This window comes from Anolis sagrei, chromosome 4 (genome assembly GCF_037176765.1).
Source record: "Anolis sagrei isolate rAnoSag1 chromosome 4, rAnoSag1.mat, whole genome shotgun sequence".
NCBI classification, from domain to species: domain Eukaryota; kingdom Metazoa; phylum Chordata; class Lepidosauria; order Squamata; family Dactyloidae; genus Anolis; species Anolis sagrei.
Genome location: NC_090024.1, coordinates 233,887,973 through 233,902,852, shown reverse-complemented (window position 1 = coordinate 233,902,852; position 14,880 = coordinate 233,887,973). Strand labels below are relative to the sequence as shown.

The 14,880-nt window shown below is 42.1% G+C and overlaps 1 protein-coding gene across 1 annotated transcript in view; it reads right to left on the bottom strand.

The window, feature by feature from the left end:
• The window catches only part of SLCO4A1 (solute carrier organic anion transporter family member 4A1), an 88,850-nt gene that overhangs the window by 6,854 nt on the left and 67,116 nt on the right, over positions 1 to 14,880 (bottom strand). Inside the window, exons 5-8 of the mRNA XM_060771979.2 lie at positions 10,100 to 10,211; positions 4,079 to 4,233; positions 751 to 946; positions 481 to 646 (exon numbers count right to left, since the gene is read on the bottom strand). Coding sequence (XP_060627962.2) covers positions 481 to 646; positions 751 to 946; positions 4,079 to 4,233; positions 10,100 to 10,211 — 629 coding nt within the window. The remainder of the gene's footprint in view (positions 1 to 480; positions 647 to 750; positions 947 to 4,078; positions 4,234 to 10,099; positions 10,212 to 14,880) is intronic.

The following is a 14,880-nucleotide window of genomic DNA, read 5'->3' as shown; positions in this document are numbered from 1 at the left end:
AACTGCAGCTTCCAGATGTTGCTGTATCACAAATCCCATTGGCTGTAGTCATGATGTCTAATGGGATCCCCTAGTGGCACATTAAGTTAAATCCTTGTGCTGGCAGGACTGCTGACTGATAGGTCAGCAGTTTGGATCCAGGGAGATTGGGCTGAGCTCCCTCTGTCAGCTCCAGCTCTCCATGTGTGTACATGACAGAAGCCTCCCAAAAGGATGGTAAAACATCAAACAACCCTTGCAGATGGACAATTCTCTCACACCAGAAGTGACTTGCAGTTTCTCAAGTCATCCTGACACAGAAAATAAAGATGTCTAATGTTGAGGAATACAGGAATTGTAATTGAGCATCTGGAGGGTCACATAAAATGACATGGCGAACCATGCATTTTGACACATGTGTCCTAGAAAATGTTTGGGAGCAGAAATGATTTTTGGAGGGTGTGAAGAACAGGGGAGATGGAAGCTCTCCTCAGAACACACCTTTTTCCCATTCTCCTGATTTGTTGAGACTTGCTTGCAGCCAGCATGGCAAGGGGAGTAGTACATGATGTCATCATTACCGCACACAGGACTGTACATCTCTCGAAGGCAGTCACATTCCGCATTGCAAGGGGAAGACAAGTTGAGGTGGCCCTGTAGTAAGTCACTGAATAAAACATGGCAAACAAACGTTGTTTGGAATGCAGCAAAGGTATCCCCTCCCCATAATTCCACATTACTGCAGGTTCAAAACAGACAGATAATGCCTACCTTCCATCATACATTTGGGTTACTCCAGCCATGGGCATGTTAGGACAATCAATAAAAAAGATGAAAATTGCCAGCAGACTTGACAAGGTGCAAAATAAACAGAACTTGATGATTCCTGAACAACGCAGCTTGAATTTGTTCACAATGAAGCCTCCAAGGAAGGTGCCTCCTCCTCCAGCTGGAACCACAAGGTAGCCTTCCGGAGAAGAAGAAACAGGAAAGCTCACTTCAGAGCATGGATTGCTTTATTAAAATATTTATGAACCACCCAATCCCAGGTATTGTGCACAATAAAACAATAACTGAAACAATTCAAATATTTAAAACAACCAAAGTAATTTAAACAGACTCAAAGAATTGTTTTCTTCCACATTTTAATTGTTTAAACTTCAAGTTCTGTTCATGCCATATATGGAGAATGTGTACATATTAATACAGGGTTAGTCAAAATGCATAGGCCAATAAGCCATTCAATTGAATGGCTTATTGGCCTATGCATTTTGACTAACCCTGTATTTTAAATGTTTCTTTAAAAAATGAAGTGAAACAAACATCTAATCCACCTTTGCAATGATTCCCTCCCACCAGATTTCACAAATATACCAACTTCCCATTCAGAGCCTAGTACATATGATACTTTCATAGTAATCTAGTGGATTTCAGTTCCTCAGCAAAAATATAGATCTAGGTAGATATGGTAAGGCACGATTAATCTCCTAGCAGCTCGAATTCAGACTGTACAGATTTCCATCAGTGAGGGCATCTACCTGTACAATTAATGCAGTTTAACATCACTTTTAACTGTCTTGTCTAAATGCTATGGAATCATGATATTCATTCCTTTGTGACAGATAGCTAAAGATCTTGTAAACCTACAACTCCCAGGATTTCACAACATTGAATCACTGAAGTTAAAGTGATGTCAAACTGCATTAATTTTACAGTGCAGATGCACTCAGTGAGATGATGACTGCATCAACTGCTGTTGCTTGGGAAGCCTGGAAATGTGTCTTCTTTTTCATTACAACCCCCAGAACCCCTCAGCCATGCTTATGGATAGATGAGGGGAGTTGTCATCTCAAAAGGTAATGTTTCCGAATTCTGGATGTGACTAATGAAGCAATCATTTTAAGACCTGAGTTGGGAGTCTACTTTGAAGACCTAAAGTCCCACTGACTGGTCGTGTATCTGGGATATTAGTTGGCCCATGCCTCTTTAGCCCACCACATTGCAAAGATTTCATCTATGGGATGTTTTCACTTGGAAATTTGATAGATCAGGCTTTTTCATTAAGTGTCTCACTATTTATTTATTTATCGTGTCATCAGCAACCATTGTATTACAATTCTAACAGAGCAAAACAAACACAGAGATTAAAAAGAAAAGGAAAAAGAAGAAAGAAAGAAAAAAAAAACCATACAGATTTTGCAAATTTGGTATTTGGTTAAATGTCCTTTGACCAGTATCTGGCCACTTGGAGTGCCTTTGGGGTTGCCGCAAGAAGGTCCTCCATCGTGCATGTGGCAGGGCTCAGGGTGCATTGCAGCAGGTGGTCAGTGGTTTGTTCTTCTCCGCACTCGCATGCCGAGGATTCCACCCTGTAGCCCCATTTCTTAAGATTGGCTCTGCATCTCGTGGTGCCAGAGCGCAATCTGTTCAGCGCCTTCCAAGTCGCCCAGTCTTCTGAGTGCCCAGGGGGGAGTCTCTCATCTGGTATCACCCATGAATTGAGGTGCTGGGTTTGGGCCTGCCACTTTTGGACTCTCGCTTGCTGGGGTGTTCCAGCGAGTGTCTCTGTAGATCTAAGAAAACTATGTCTTGATTTAAGTCGTTGGCGTGCTGGCTGATACCCAAACAGGGGATGAGCTGGAGATGTCTCTGCCTTGGTCCTTTCACTATTGGCTGCTACTTCCCGGCGGATGTCAGGTGGTGCAATACCGGCTAAGCAGTGTAATTTCTCCAGTGGTGTGGGTCGCAGACACCCTGTGATAATGCGGCATGTCTCGTTAAGAGCCACATCTACTGTTTTAGTGTGGTGAGATGTGTTCCACACTGGGCATGCATACTCAGCAGCAGAGTAGCATAGCGCAAGGGCAGATGTCTTCACTGTGTCTGGTTGTGATCCCCAGGTTGTGCCAGTCAGCTTTCGTATGATGTTGTTTTATAGTTGTTTCTATAAAATACTGAGAATGAATATCACAAGGAAGAACTGATAGATTACTTTCCAGTATCTTCCTTTGAAAAGCCAATATGGTGTAGAGCAGCATTTCTCAATCTGCAGATCTGGACCCCTGGGGGGGGGGGTCGCAAGGGGGTGTCAGAGGGGTCACCAAAGACCATCAGAAAACATAGTATTTTCTGTTGGTCATGGAGGGTTCTGTGTGGGCAGTCTGACCCAATTCTATAATTGGTGGGGTTCAAAAGGCTCTGATTGTAGGTGAACTATAAATCCCAGAAACTACAAGTCCCAAATGTCAAGCTCTGTTTCCCCCCAAGCTCCACCAGTGTTCACATTTGTGTATATTGAGTAGTCGTGCCAAGTTTGGTCCAAATCTGTCATTGTTTGAGTCCACAGTGCTCCCTGGATGAAGGTGCTTCTTTTAACTTCAACTCAAAACTCAAGGTCAATGGCCACCAGACCCTTCCAGTATTTTCTGTTGGTCATGGGAGTTCTGTGTCTCAATTTTGGTTCAGTTCCATCATTGGTTAAATTCAGAATGCTCTTTGATTGTAAGTTAACTATAAATCCCAGCAACTACAACTCCCAAATGACAAAATTAATCCCCTCCCCAACCCCACAAGTATTCAAATTTTGACATATCAGATATTTGTGCCAAATTTGGTCCAGAGAATGAAAATACATCCTGCATCTCAAATATTTACATTGCAATTCATAACAGTAGCAAAATTACAGTTATGAAGAAGCAACAAAAATAATGTTATGGTTGGGGGTCCCCACAACATGAGGAACTGTATTAAGGAGTTCCAACATTAGGAAGGTTGAGAAACATTGGCGTACAGGTCTGACCAGGGTTTGAATTCCTACTCAGCCATGGAAACTGCCTGGGTGACCAAGGGGAAGTCACACTCTTTCAGCCTCACTGGGAGCAGGCTGAAGAAATCTTGCTAATTGTGATAGCGTGGTCTTAACTAGGGAATTACTTGAAGTCACACACACACACAAAAAAACTTTTTTCAGTGGTGGTATACTTGACCCAAAAAAGTAACTTAAGCAACTTTGGGAGTACATAGGTGGAAAAAATACGGATAAAGAATTGCAGTAATAATCACATCTAACACATTAAGAACCATAAGCATCACTTCTTACCAAACAAGGTTGCTGCTTCTGAGGCACTTAAACTAAACTGGGATTCAAGAAATTTGGGGCCAAATGTTGACATGCCAGCAATAAGTGTCGCCTCCGTTGCTCCAGCTAAGCAAAGGAAGATGAAGGTTGGATTCTTTAGTAGCAGCAATACTGACCTGCAAGATGTGAAGTAAGGGGAGAAAGGAAAAGAAAGAAGCAAGTTGAAACATACTAATATCCAATAATGGCTCTGAGAACCATTTAATAATAATAATACACTTTATCTATATTCCGCTTTATCTCCCAGAGGGACTCAGATTAAAATACACATATGAGGCAAACATTCAATGCCTTTTATACACAGTAAACAACGACATACAACACAGAGGTAAAGGCCTTCCCCTTTTTCCCTCTCCGGTGTATGGAGGTGATGCACAACTCCAGCCATGTGGAGGTGCTCTTGTTCCATTTTTCCATGTCGGGGAGCCTGTTGTCCATGGATATCTCCGATTGTGTTGCCGGTATGTCTGCATCTGCATGGGTGCCTTTGACCTTCCCTCCAAGGAAGGTGGTACCTATTGATCTAGTTGCATTGCATGCTTTGAAACTGCTAGGTAGGCAGAAGCTAGGGCTGACAGTTGGGTGTTCATCTTGACTTGCAGCTTCAAACTGTCAACCTTCTGATCAGCAGTTTTCCTGCAGTTAGTGGTTTAACCCACTGCGCTAATGCAGCCCCTGCTCCAAAGACTGTTAGACCACTTGGCTTGCCAGCAGTGCCACAGGAAATATTGGAGCAACAACAGCATCCTGATGACAAGGCATGAATAAGACCTCGGTAGGATAAGTGCCAACAGATATTTCATTTAACTATTACTCCTTTATGACTAGCTGCTTTCCTCCTATTTTTTTGTAAGTTTTGTAAGTTTTTTAAAAAAGTTTTTTTAAAAAAAAAGAAAAAAGAAAAGTGCTGTTCTCCAAGGAGGTTAGAATTGGCTTACTGTGAGTTGTTTGGGACTGTATGACCATGTTCCAGTAGCAGTATCTCCCGATGTTTCGCCTGCATCTGTAGCTGGCACCTTTAAAGTGATCTTGTCTATGTAAGCCTTCAACAACCCGAGGTTAGAATTGTTCACATACCTCTTTCCCATAATCCTCACAGCAGTCTTGCAAATTTGGGGTGAAAGAGAGTAACTGATCCAAGATCATTAAATGAGGTCCCTATGGATGAACAAGGATTTGAACTTGGGCATCCCAAATAGAGGGAGAAAATGTGGAGGTAGTGACAAACTTTGTATTTCAGATGTAGACTGCAGCCAGGAAATCAGAAGACATTTACTTCTTGAGAGGACAGCAATGACCAATCTTGATAAAATAGTTAAGAGTAGAGACATCACACTGGCAATGAGGATCTGCATAGTTAAAGCAATGGTATTCCCCATAGTAACCTATGGATGTGAGAGCTGGACCATAGGGAAGGCTAAGCAAAAGAAGATAGATGCTTTTGAACTGTGGTGTTGGAGGAAAATTCTGAGAGTGCCTTGGACTACAAGAAGATCAAAGCAGTACGCACTCCAGGAAATAAAGCTCGACTGCTAATTGGAGGAAAAGATATTAGAGGCACAGATGAAGTACTTTGGCCACAACATGAGAAGACAGGAAAGATTGGAGAAGACAATTAAGCTGGGAAAATGGAAGGAAAAAGGAAGAGGGGCCGACCAAGGACAAGATGGATGGATGGTATCCTTGAAGTGACTGGCTTGACTTTGAAGGAACTGGGGGTGGCCACGGCCAACAGGGAGCTCTGGTGTGGGCTGGTCCATGAGGACACGAAGAGTCAGAAGTGACTGAATGAATAAACAACAACAATCCCAAACAGAGGTTATTATAATTTGGACACGTCCTGAGACAACACGACTCACTGGAAAAAGTGCTTTGGTTTAGTGGAAGGCAGTAGAAACACAGACATTTCAAATGAATTGATTTGATTTTTTAAAGCCACAGCTCCTGAAGAAGCCTATTGCAAATGTAAACCCATCTGTACATCACAATGTACTGAACAAGTTTTGCTTGGCATAGGGTTGCCATGAGTTGAAGCAAAAAACATGGTGGGTCAATGAGAGTTGCAGTGTAAAACTCAGAGTGCATCATCTAGAGTTCTGCACCAAATGGTAGCCCGTCAACAATGATTCACCTCCATGCCTCATCTATCTTCACAGAATATTTGTCATACACCTGCTTTTTACTGGTGCTGCATGAGAAGAGTGAACTGTGATGAATATAATTCCTGTTTTTAAAGACAGCACCACAGACTGTTAGACCAGTTGGCTTGCCATTAGTACCAAGGGAAATATTGGCACAAGTTATTAAACAACAGCATCCAGACGACATAAGGCATGAATAAGACCTCAGCAGGATAGGTGCCAACAGATATTTCAGCATTTCCGACATGTGGCGATTGTTTGTATATTTCTATCTAGAAAATGGTTCCAGCTGTAACCTTTTCTCCTGGGCACAAAAAAGCCCCCTCAGGAGCCAAGATGGTTCTAGTTATCTGTCCCTTTATCGGATATGAAGGCTCATTCAGTTGATAAAGATCCAAGAGGATTTCTCCATGGATGCATACTCAATCTCACAAATAAATCAGATTCTGATTTTTTTTGCCTCCATTCCTTCTGCAAGGAAATAATCAACATCACTCCTGAGAAAGACCTATTGCATCAGTGAATCCATCTGTACATCACAATGTACTGGACAAGATTTGCTTGGTCACCAGCAATTGAAATGGGCCCAGGATCACCTCTTACCAGGGTTGGAGATCTCAAAAACTCCTACTAGGTTGTGAGCTACTGTGATAATTGGTAATGGATAATGAGGATGCATCCACACTGTAGAATTGATACAGTTTGGCACCACTTTATTTGCTGTGGTTCAATGCTATGGAAACCTGAGATCTGTAGTTTGGTAAGCACCAGAAATCTTTGGTAGAGAAGGCAAAAGGTTTTGGAATCCAAAGCATTGAGCCATGGCAGTTACTATGCTTTTTTTTATCTTATCAGAAACGACTTGAGAAACTGTAAGGTGCTCGTAGTGTGAGCAAATTGGCTGTCTACAGAGACATTGCCCAGGGGATGCTTGGATGTGTTACCATCCTGTGGGGGGCTTCTCTCATGTCCCCGCACGGGAAGCTGGAGCTGACAGATGGGAGCTCACCCCATTGCATGGATTCGAACTGCCAACCTTCAGGTCAGCAGTTGAGCCAACACAAGAGTTTAATCCATTGCACCACCGCGGCTCCTGGTTACTATGGTGTTAAACTGCATTAATCCCACAATGTAGACAAGGCACTCCAAGACAAGGCACTAGATGTTCCTGAATTCCGCCTTCCCAGAAACGATTAGGAAATGAAAATGCTTCTGGCAAACAGCTTCAGGTAGAGTTCCAAACACAAAGATCTAGTATTTTATGTTACTCCTGCTCTCTTCTTGGACAGACAATAAACCTTAGCATCCCATTGGATCTATTTGAAAGCCCCCTGTCTTTTTGCTCTTGCTTACAGCAGAACCAGCTGGGAATAAACCATAATTGAGCAGTCACAAAACATATGTTCTGCAAGCAGAAAGCCCCAGGTTCAATTTCTGACATTTCTAATTAGGAGTCTTCAGCAAATCTTTTCTCTTGTGAGACTCTTTTTGTGCCTGAAACTCTATGATGCCAAAACCAGAGTAGATGCTACTGGGACTAATTTGTTTAAACTGGTAAAAAGCCGGCTTTCTGTTTTCCAGTCGCCTATGGGATTTGATAACAGATCACTCCCCTAATACTGTGGATAGGTGTATTTCTGAGTCAGTCCCTAAGCTGGCCCTACCTGGTTCTTGATATTATTCTTGCCTCATCTTTGTTCAAACAACCTTCGGCTAAAACAAACAAACAAACAAACAAACATTGCTATCAGAATCTCAATAGTTACTCTCCTCCTGAAAAGTTTGAAATGAAGTATTCTCCTTCTTAGCCCAACTGTCTCCTTTTTTAAAAGGGGGAAAACAACATACAGTTATTTTGTTGTTCTTTATTGTTGTTAATTGTCATTAGGTGACCCTATGAATGAGGGACCTCCAAAACATGGAGGTCCCATGGAGGTCACCTGCCTTGCTCAGGTCCTATAGGTTTATTGCTATGATTTCCTTAATTGCTTTATATAGTCAGTGAGACTCATATAATGAAGTTAAATTGCATTAAACCTGCATTATACCAGTCTACACTGACCATATCATTCAGTTCCAAGACACATTATGTGGCAGCATAAATAGGACCTGAGGCCCCTTCTAAACTACCACAGAATCTCGATTATCAAAGCAGATAATCCACATTATCTGCTTTGAACTGGATTATATGAATCTACACTGCCATATCATCCATTTCAAAGCAGATAATCTGGATTTTATATGGCAGTGTAGAAAGGGCCTGAGTTTTTCCCTCTTCAAGACTTCCTCTTTTCCCAAAGCCAAACTGAGTTTCCAATGAGTTCATTTCCAAAGCACAATAGCTTCAGTTGTGTCATCTTGGCTTCTAATGAGATTTCAGGCTTGATTTGCTGTAGAGCCCATTAATTTGTCTTTTTGGCATCCCATGGTATTGATACAACTCTTCTATAGCACCACATTTCAAATAAGTTGATTCATTTCCCATTAGATGTTTTCACTGTCCAGGTTTCATAACTATAGCTAGGGTTCAGAAATATTACATCAGCATATAGTTTTCTCCATTATCTATCAAAAACTCATAGAGCGTTTATTAAAACACATCTGGAATATCACAACTACGTGACCAAGTCAAATAAACCCAGGAATCAAATGTCTCTACTTGGTTCTGACTCAAAACTGAACGGGTTGCCTGCTAGCACTAAGGTCTTCTGATAAAGAGGCCATTCACTAAATCTCTTATATAATCTTTTGTCCTCAAGCAACCTGCAGTTCTAGTCTTGGACTTTTTGGCACCAAAAGCCAAAAGTCAAAGTGATGTCCTATTGCTCCAGACTGGAGATAATCACTTTAAAATAAAGAACACACAAAGGCTGGGGACAGGAAATGGATTCCTGGAAAACCTTCATTGCGTTGCTGCCCAGCAGGGCTAACTCTTTCTCCACAATGTACTCAGGTTGCAAAGAATATTCACAATTGTCTTGTTCTTAAGAAGAATGACTGTCTTGATGCCCAGAAACACCCCATCAGAATTTGTCAAGCGCCACAGGATATGCTATTCTTCAGTGAGAGTGGAAAAGACCAGCACCCTTTTCCACGACTGTGCTTAAATTATGTATGTGGTGGCAGAAAACTTTTGGGCCACTTGGCTGGCATCTGTCCAGGAATTACATGATGCAACCCTGACTTACTGTAATTATTTCAATTTATTTTATGTCTGTTGCACAATACAATCACCAAAAATGGCTCCGAAATCTCACTCCCTCCAACAGAGATATTTGTGATATGATGGAGGGCAGGGCAATGAGTAATGACATGTACAGCCCTCTCCTGGTTATGGTCATTGCTGAGACATTCAAATGCAACAGGGCCATGGCAGAGCCTTGCAGCTGCCTCTCAACATGCTCCATAACCAGGACAAAAATTGGTACATTATTACCAATTGTCCTGCTTTCCGGTGCAACAGAAGTGACTGTGTTGGGGCAGGAGAGGGATAGCTTTGTGGATTCAAATATAGGATTTTGGAGGATAGTGTTGAGAGAAGTCATAGCTACTTTGCCATAGCTACATCTCCTAATGTGGGATCTTAGTCACTATATTTTATGGAAAAGACAATGCTTTCAAATAGGGAAGATGTGGTGGCCATGAACTCTCCAGTTAAGCTCAACCCCAATATGGTGAGTCAATAAAAATTCATTTCTGATAGATGGAACAAGGATGTTTCTGAGTTAGAGGTGAACGTAGCAAAAAGCTATGAGGTCTTTCCAGGTCATATACACAAAGAGAAAGACAGGGAGAGAGATACAGCATAGATTTCTCTGTGTTGAGAAGAAGAGGTTCTCACCGCGGGAGGTCTTTAACCGTCTTTCCAAAATCAGGATCCGAAGCTGTTTTTTGGCTGTCATCTTTCAGTTGATGGGCTTCTGAAACTCTCATAACAATGTAGCGTTGGGATCCTGAAATCACATAGTTTGAGATGAAAGTGAATTTCATGCCTTGCAACTAAAGGATTTGACTGGTCATGTGAAAAGGCAACCAGAAATGTCCTTCATTGAGACTGTGTGTGTGTGTGTGTGTGGCAAGAGGAAGGCATAGGTAGCAGGGTCACACCCATATATTCACTCTAAACACACATGCTCCTGACACTTCCAACCTGTGGTGTTTGGGCTTGGGAAGCTTTGTAGAACTAAGGACTTCCACATGGCTCCCTGTTTGATGGGGAAAGGTCAAGGGGAAAGAGGGCAAAAGTCACATCTCAAATCACAACCCATGTATTACATTTCTAGGGGAAGTATTCCAGCGGGAGGGAAGAACAAAGGCAAAAGATAAGGATGAAAACTAGGAATATATTGTAACTTAAAGCTCCTATCGTTAGCAACTTAGTTTTCACTTCCATGTCATAGTGTTCTGTTCCTACTTTAATTGTCATGACTCCATCCTATGACTTAAGTGATTGAGATTTCTGAGCCAGAGTGCTCTAATGCTTCAGTAAATGACAAGCTATAAGAGTCCAGAAGATGATCACATGGCATATAAATAATATCAAATGCCTATAATTCTGTAATGAAGTAAAGACATTAGAAATTTTAGGAAGGCATTTCAGCCTTTTTGAGTTCTGAAACTGAACATTCAAGTTATCCCCTGGTGTACTTGGATTAGAATAAGCAGGTGTCCCTTTTCATTTCATCACTGTTCTGTGTGTTGATCTGCTAGGACTCCTAGATTTCAGGTCTTGGTCCTGAATAGTAGGGCTTCTCTCCTCTCTCATAGTTCCTCAGGCAAGGGGACATGAGCATTGCCTCAAGGAATTATTATTGCCTTGAAACTTATTTATGTGTGCTTATTTACAGTATTTATATACCACCTTTCTCAGCCCAAAGGCGACTCAAAGTGGTTTACAATCGGCATAATGCAATGCCCCGAAAAACATAAAATATAATTCAAAATGTTAACATATCATATAAACCACATGAAAACAATAGGAACAATAAGAACAATAAAACACAAGTCTTCAGTGTCTCATTACTAAAATCATTTTCCAGTCACATTGTCCAATCGTTCCGTGGATCTAAATTAGCCTTTTACATGGCATTTGCAAATACTTGCTCAAAAAGCTAGGTTTTAACTCTTTTTTGAAATGTTAGGAGGGAGGGGGCCAATCTAATATCCCTAGGAAGGGCATTCCATAGCCAAGGAGCCACCACTGAGAAGATCCTATCTCTTGTTCCCGTCAATCACATCTGTGAAGGAGGCAGGACTGAGAGCAGGACCTCCCCAAATGATCTTAGAGACCTAGATGGTTCATAGGAAGAGATACAGGTAAGCCGGGCCGGAACTGTTTAGGGCTTTAAAGGCTAAAGCCGGCACTTTGAATTGTGCCGGGTAGCAGACTGGCAGCCAGTGAAGTTGGCACAGCAGAGGAGTTGTATGATTTCTGAGTGCCGCTCCTGTTAATAACCTGGCTGCCGCCCATTGGATCATTTGAAGCTTCCGAACAGTCTTCAAAGGCAACCCCATGTACAGCGAATTGCAGTAGTCTATACGGAATGTATATTCTACCTTTTTTAAAGCAGAAGTTGATGCTCTAGTTATCAAGTCTTGCCCCATGGCACCATATTTGTAGCATCAACTCAGCCTGCCCTATGTGGCATCACAAGGGGCCATTCCCTATATTTTATGTTTGGACCCAGAAATTTTAGGATTTGAGATAATTCTGGTGTAACAACATTAGCCTGTGCCCTGACTTCCATTCCTCTGTCCTTTTCTCTTTAACTTAGAGAGAAAATCAAATGAATTTGTTTAATGGGCAGTTTTCAGTTTCAGATTCATAAAATGATCAATGGTCTGGAGAACAAGCCCTATGAGGAGTGGCTTAAGGAGCTGGGCATGTTTAGCCTGAAGAAGAGAAGGCTGACAGGAGATATGATAGCCATGTATAAATATGTGAGAGGAAGCTACAGGGAGGAGGGAGCAAGCTTGTTTTCTGCTTCCTTGGAGACTAGGACGCGGAACAATGGCTTCAAACTACAAGAGAGGAGATTCCATCTGAACACGAGGAAGAACTTCCTGACTGTGAGAGCCGTTCAGCAGTGGAACTCTCTGCCCCGGAGTGTGGTGGAGGCTCCTCCTTTGGAAGCTTTTAAACAGAGGCTGGATGGCCATCTGTCAGGGGTGATTTGAATGCAATATTCCTGCTTCTTGGCAGGGGGTTGGACTGGATGGCCCATGAGGTCTCTTCCAACTCTTTGATTCTATGATTCTATGATACTATCTCTCCTCTCTTACCTACTTATCTACACATGTTAACAACACACAAATAGAAATCTTAATGTCATAAAGCAATCAAATGCAAAAATGGAAGAAGTCTGATTGAAGTCCACAAAATCAAAGAGAAGGATAGCACTTCGCTAAGACGTCAGTGACTGTTTACAAACAGTGGCAGAAAATTTGGAAGTCCAACTTCCAGGCAGGGAAGAATTGAATAAGCATTTCTCTGACTTATTATTTGACTGGAAAACTTTGTGATTATTCTCATGCTATTTATGATTTTCCTCCATTTTAAAAAATCTACTCAGATACCATGTTGGATTCCTAATGCATTTCCTTCATCTTGTGCTGTCTTCCTCTTATGTGTGTTATGAGGCTACCTCCCTTTATTTCTGTGTTAGCACCTTCAGAAAAGCTTTGGAGGGAATAATGCTTGCCTGAGTTGGCACCTTCACTTCTTATATTAATCCCAGTTCTTTATTAAGCACTAAGATGATCTTGTTTTGTGGCTCTTGGCCAGCTCAATAACATTTCTAAGACTTAAAAGAGCATGAAAATTCACTTGGATTAGACTAGCATGAATATTTCTAAAAAATCATGGGATAGTTGCCCATGAAAAGAAAATTGATTAATGGCCACACAAATGTAATGATTATGCCAGTGAGCAAATGCAAAAGAGTGGAAGAGAATGGTTGTCAGAAAGGCTGATTTCATATCCTCCAACTATTTCAGTTTGGAAAGCACAGACCAGTCAATCCCCTATTATTCCACATCCCAGTTTTTTTATCCTCCTCCCACTTTGCCCCTTTGACCTCAGCTTATTTCAGTTCCTGCAAATTGAATTTAAAATACAGAAGTCGTTTGCTCACAATGAATAGGAGGAAGGGTTGGAGGGAAAGACATTGAAAGCCTCCCTTCGCAGTAGACTCAGGAAAAAGCAGATTGCTGCAACCCTTTTCTTAGCTTGCACATTCTTCCTTATTAATAACATTTGCCAGTGATATTGCTTCGCATATCCTTGTATTTGTCTGTGAAACTCAATCTCCACTTACTAAGCTCTCCTCAGGCAGAGGATAGTTCTCCTCTTTAATGTACTATCTTTTGTCTGCCAACCCCCGAAGTAAAGACTCACGAATAAAGACACAACAACCAAGTCAATGGGTTCAAATTGGGCAACTTTTATTTAACGTTACCTATTTAAGTGCTTAACCTAACTCAAAGGGGTGTCGGGAACTGGTATAACAAACCCAGGTAGAATCACTACCCAATCTTAAGACAACAATTTTCGGGCGAAGCACCTGGGTTTCCTGGTAATAACCCCGGACCACCAAGCAAGGGAAATGAGTGAGGAGTCTCTTCTAAAGATCTTGCAGCCTGACTCCTCTCATTTCACGGCCATTTGACTTCACTTCACCTTTTAACTAAACAGTAGGTGAGTGTTTAACTTAATGGCCTATCACCCCTTAAGGGGGTGCCTTAGGTGCACACCGACTAAAGGATTTCCCTAACTATTTTACGCTAGCCTATTTAGCGATAGTCCATCATTCTATCTAGCCCCTAAACAGTATAGGGTAGGCAAAAAACCCTCCCCTTGAAACAAGAAGGGAAAAAATTCCTACCCGGTTCCATAGGCAACCTAAATTATACTGTTGATGGGCGGGAGTGGTGGGCAGCTTCCAGGGTCAGAATGAGCCTGGGTGGGGGCTGGCTTGTATAAACAGGCCACACCCCCTAGTCCTCTGGAAGGTTCCATTGGAACCCATCCCTGCCTCGTAGGAGGCAGACAAACCATTTTCTCTCTCCCCATTTCACGGGGAGAGGAAATTTATTATCTTTGTCATTTTCTTTAGGTAAACCAAGGGGAAAAGCCAACCCCAAGTTAAAGCCCTTTAAAATGAGGCTGATCCATAAAGTTAGGTGTAATTGCATCATCTTTGTGTTGACACCATTTCTGGGTGATCAACATTTCTGCAAATGGACCAATTACTATTTTGAACTGGTCTCATTTCTCATTTAACATCTGTGTGTGCTGCATCACTTGCTCAACAGGCCTTTAGCCAGGATTTTGATTCGGGGGGGGGCTGAGTTTGATGGGGGGGGGGGGCTGAGTCTGAGTGAAAGAGGGTCTACTCCATGCATTTGGGATATATTGAGTATGGTGATCAGCTCATGATATGAATTTGTTTGTTGTTCATTTGTTCAGTCGTCTCTGACTCTTCGTGACCTCATGGACCAGCCCACGCCAGAGCTCCCTGTCGGCTGTCACACCCCCTGCTCCTTCAAGATCAGTCCAGTCACTTCAAGGATGCCATCCATCCATCTTGCCCTTGATCAGCCCCTATGAATAAACATGTTTAG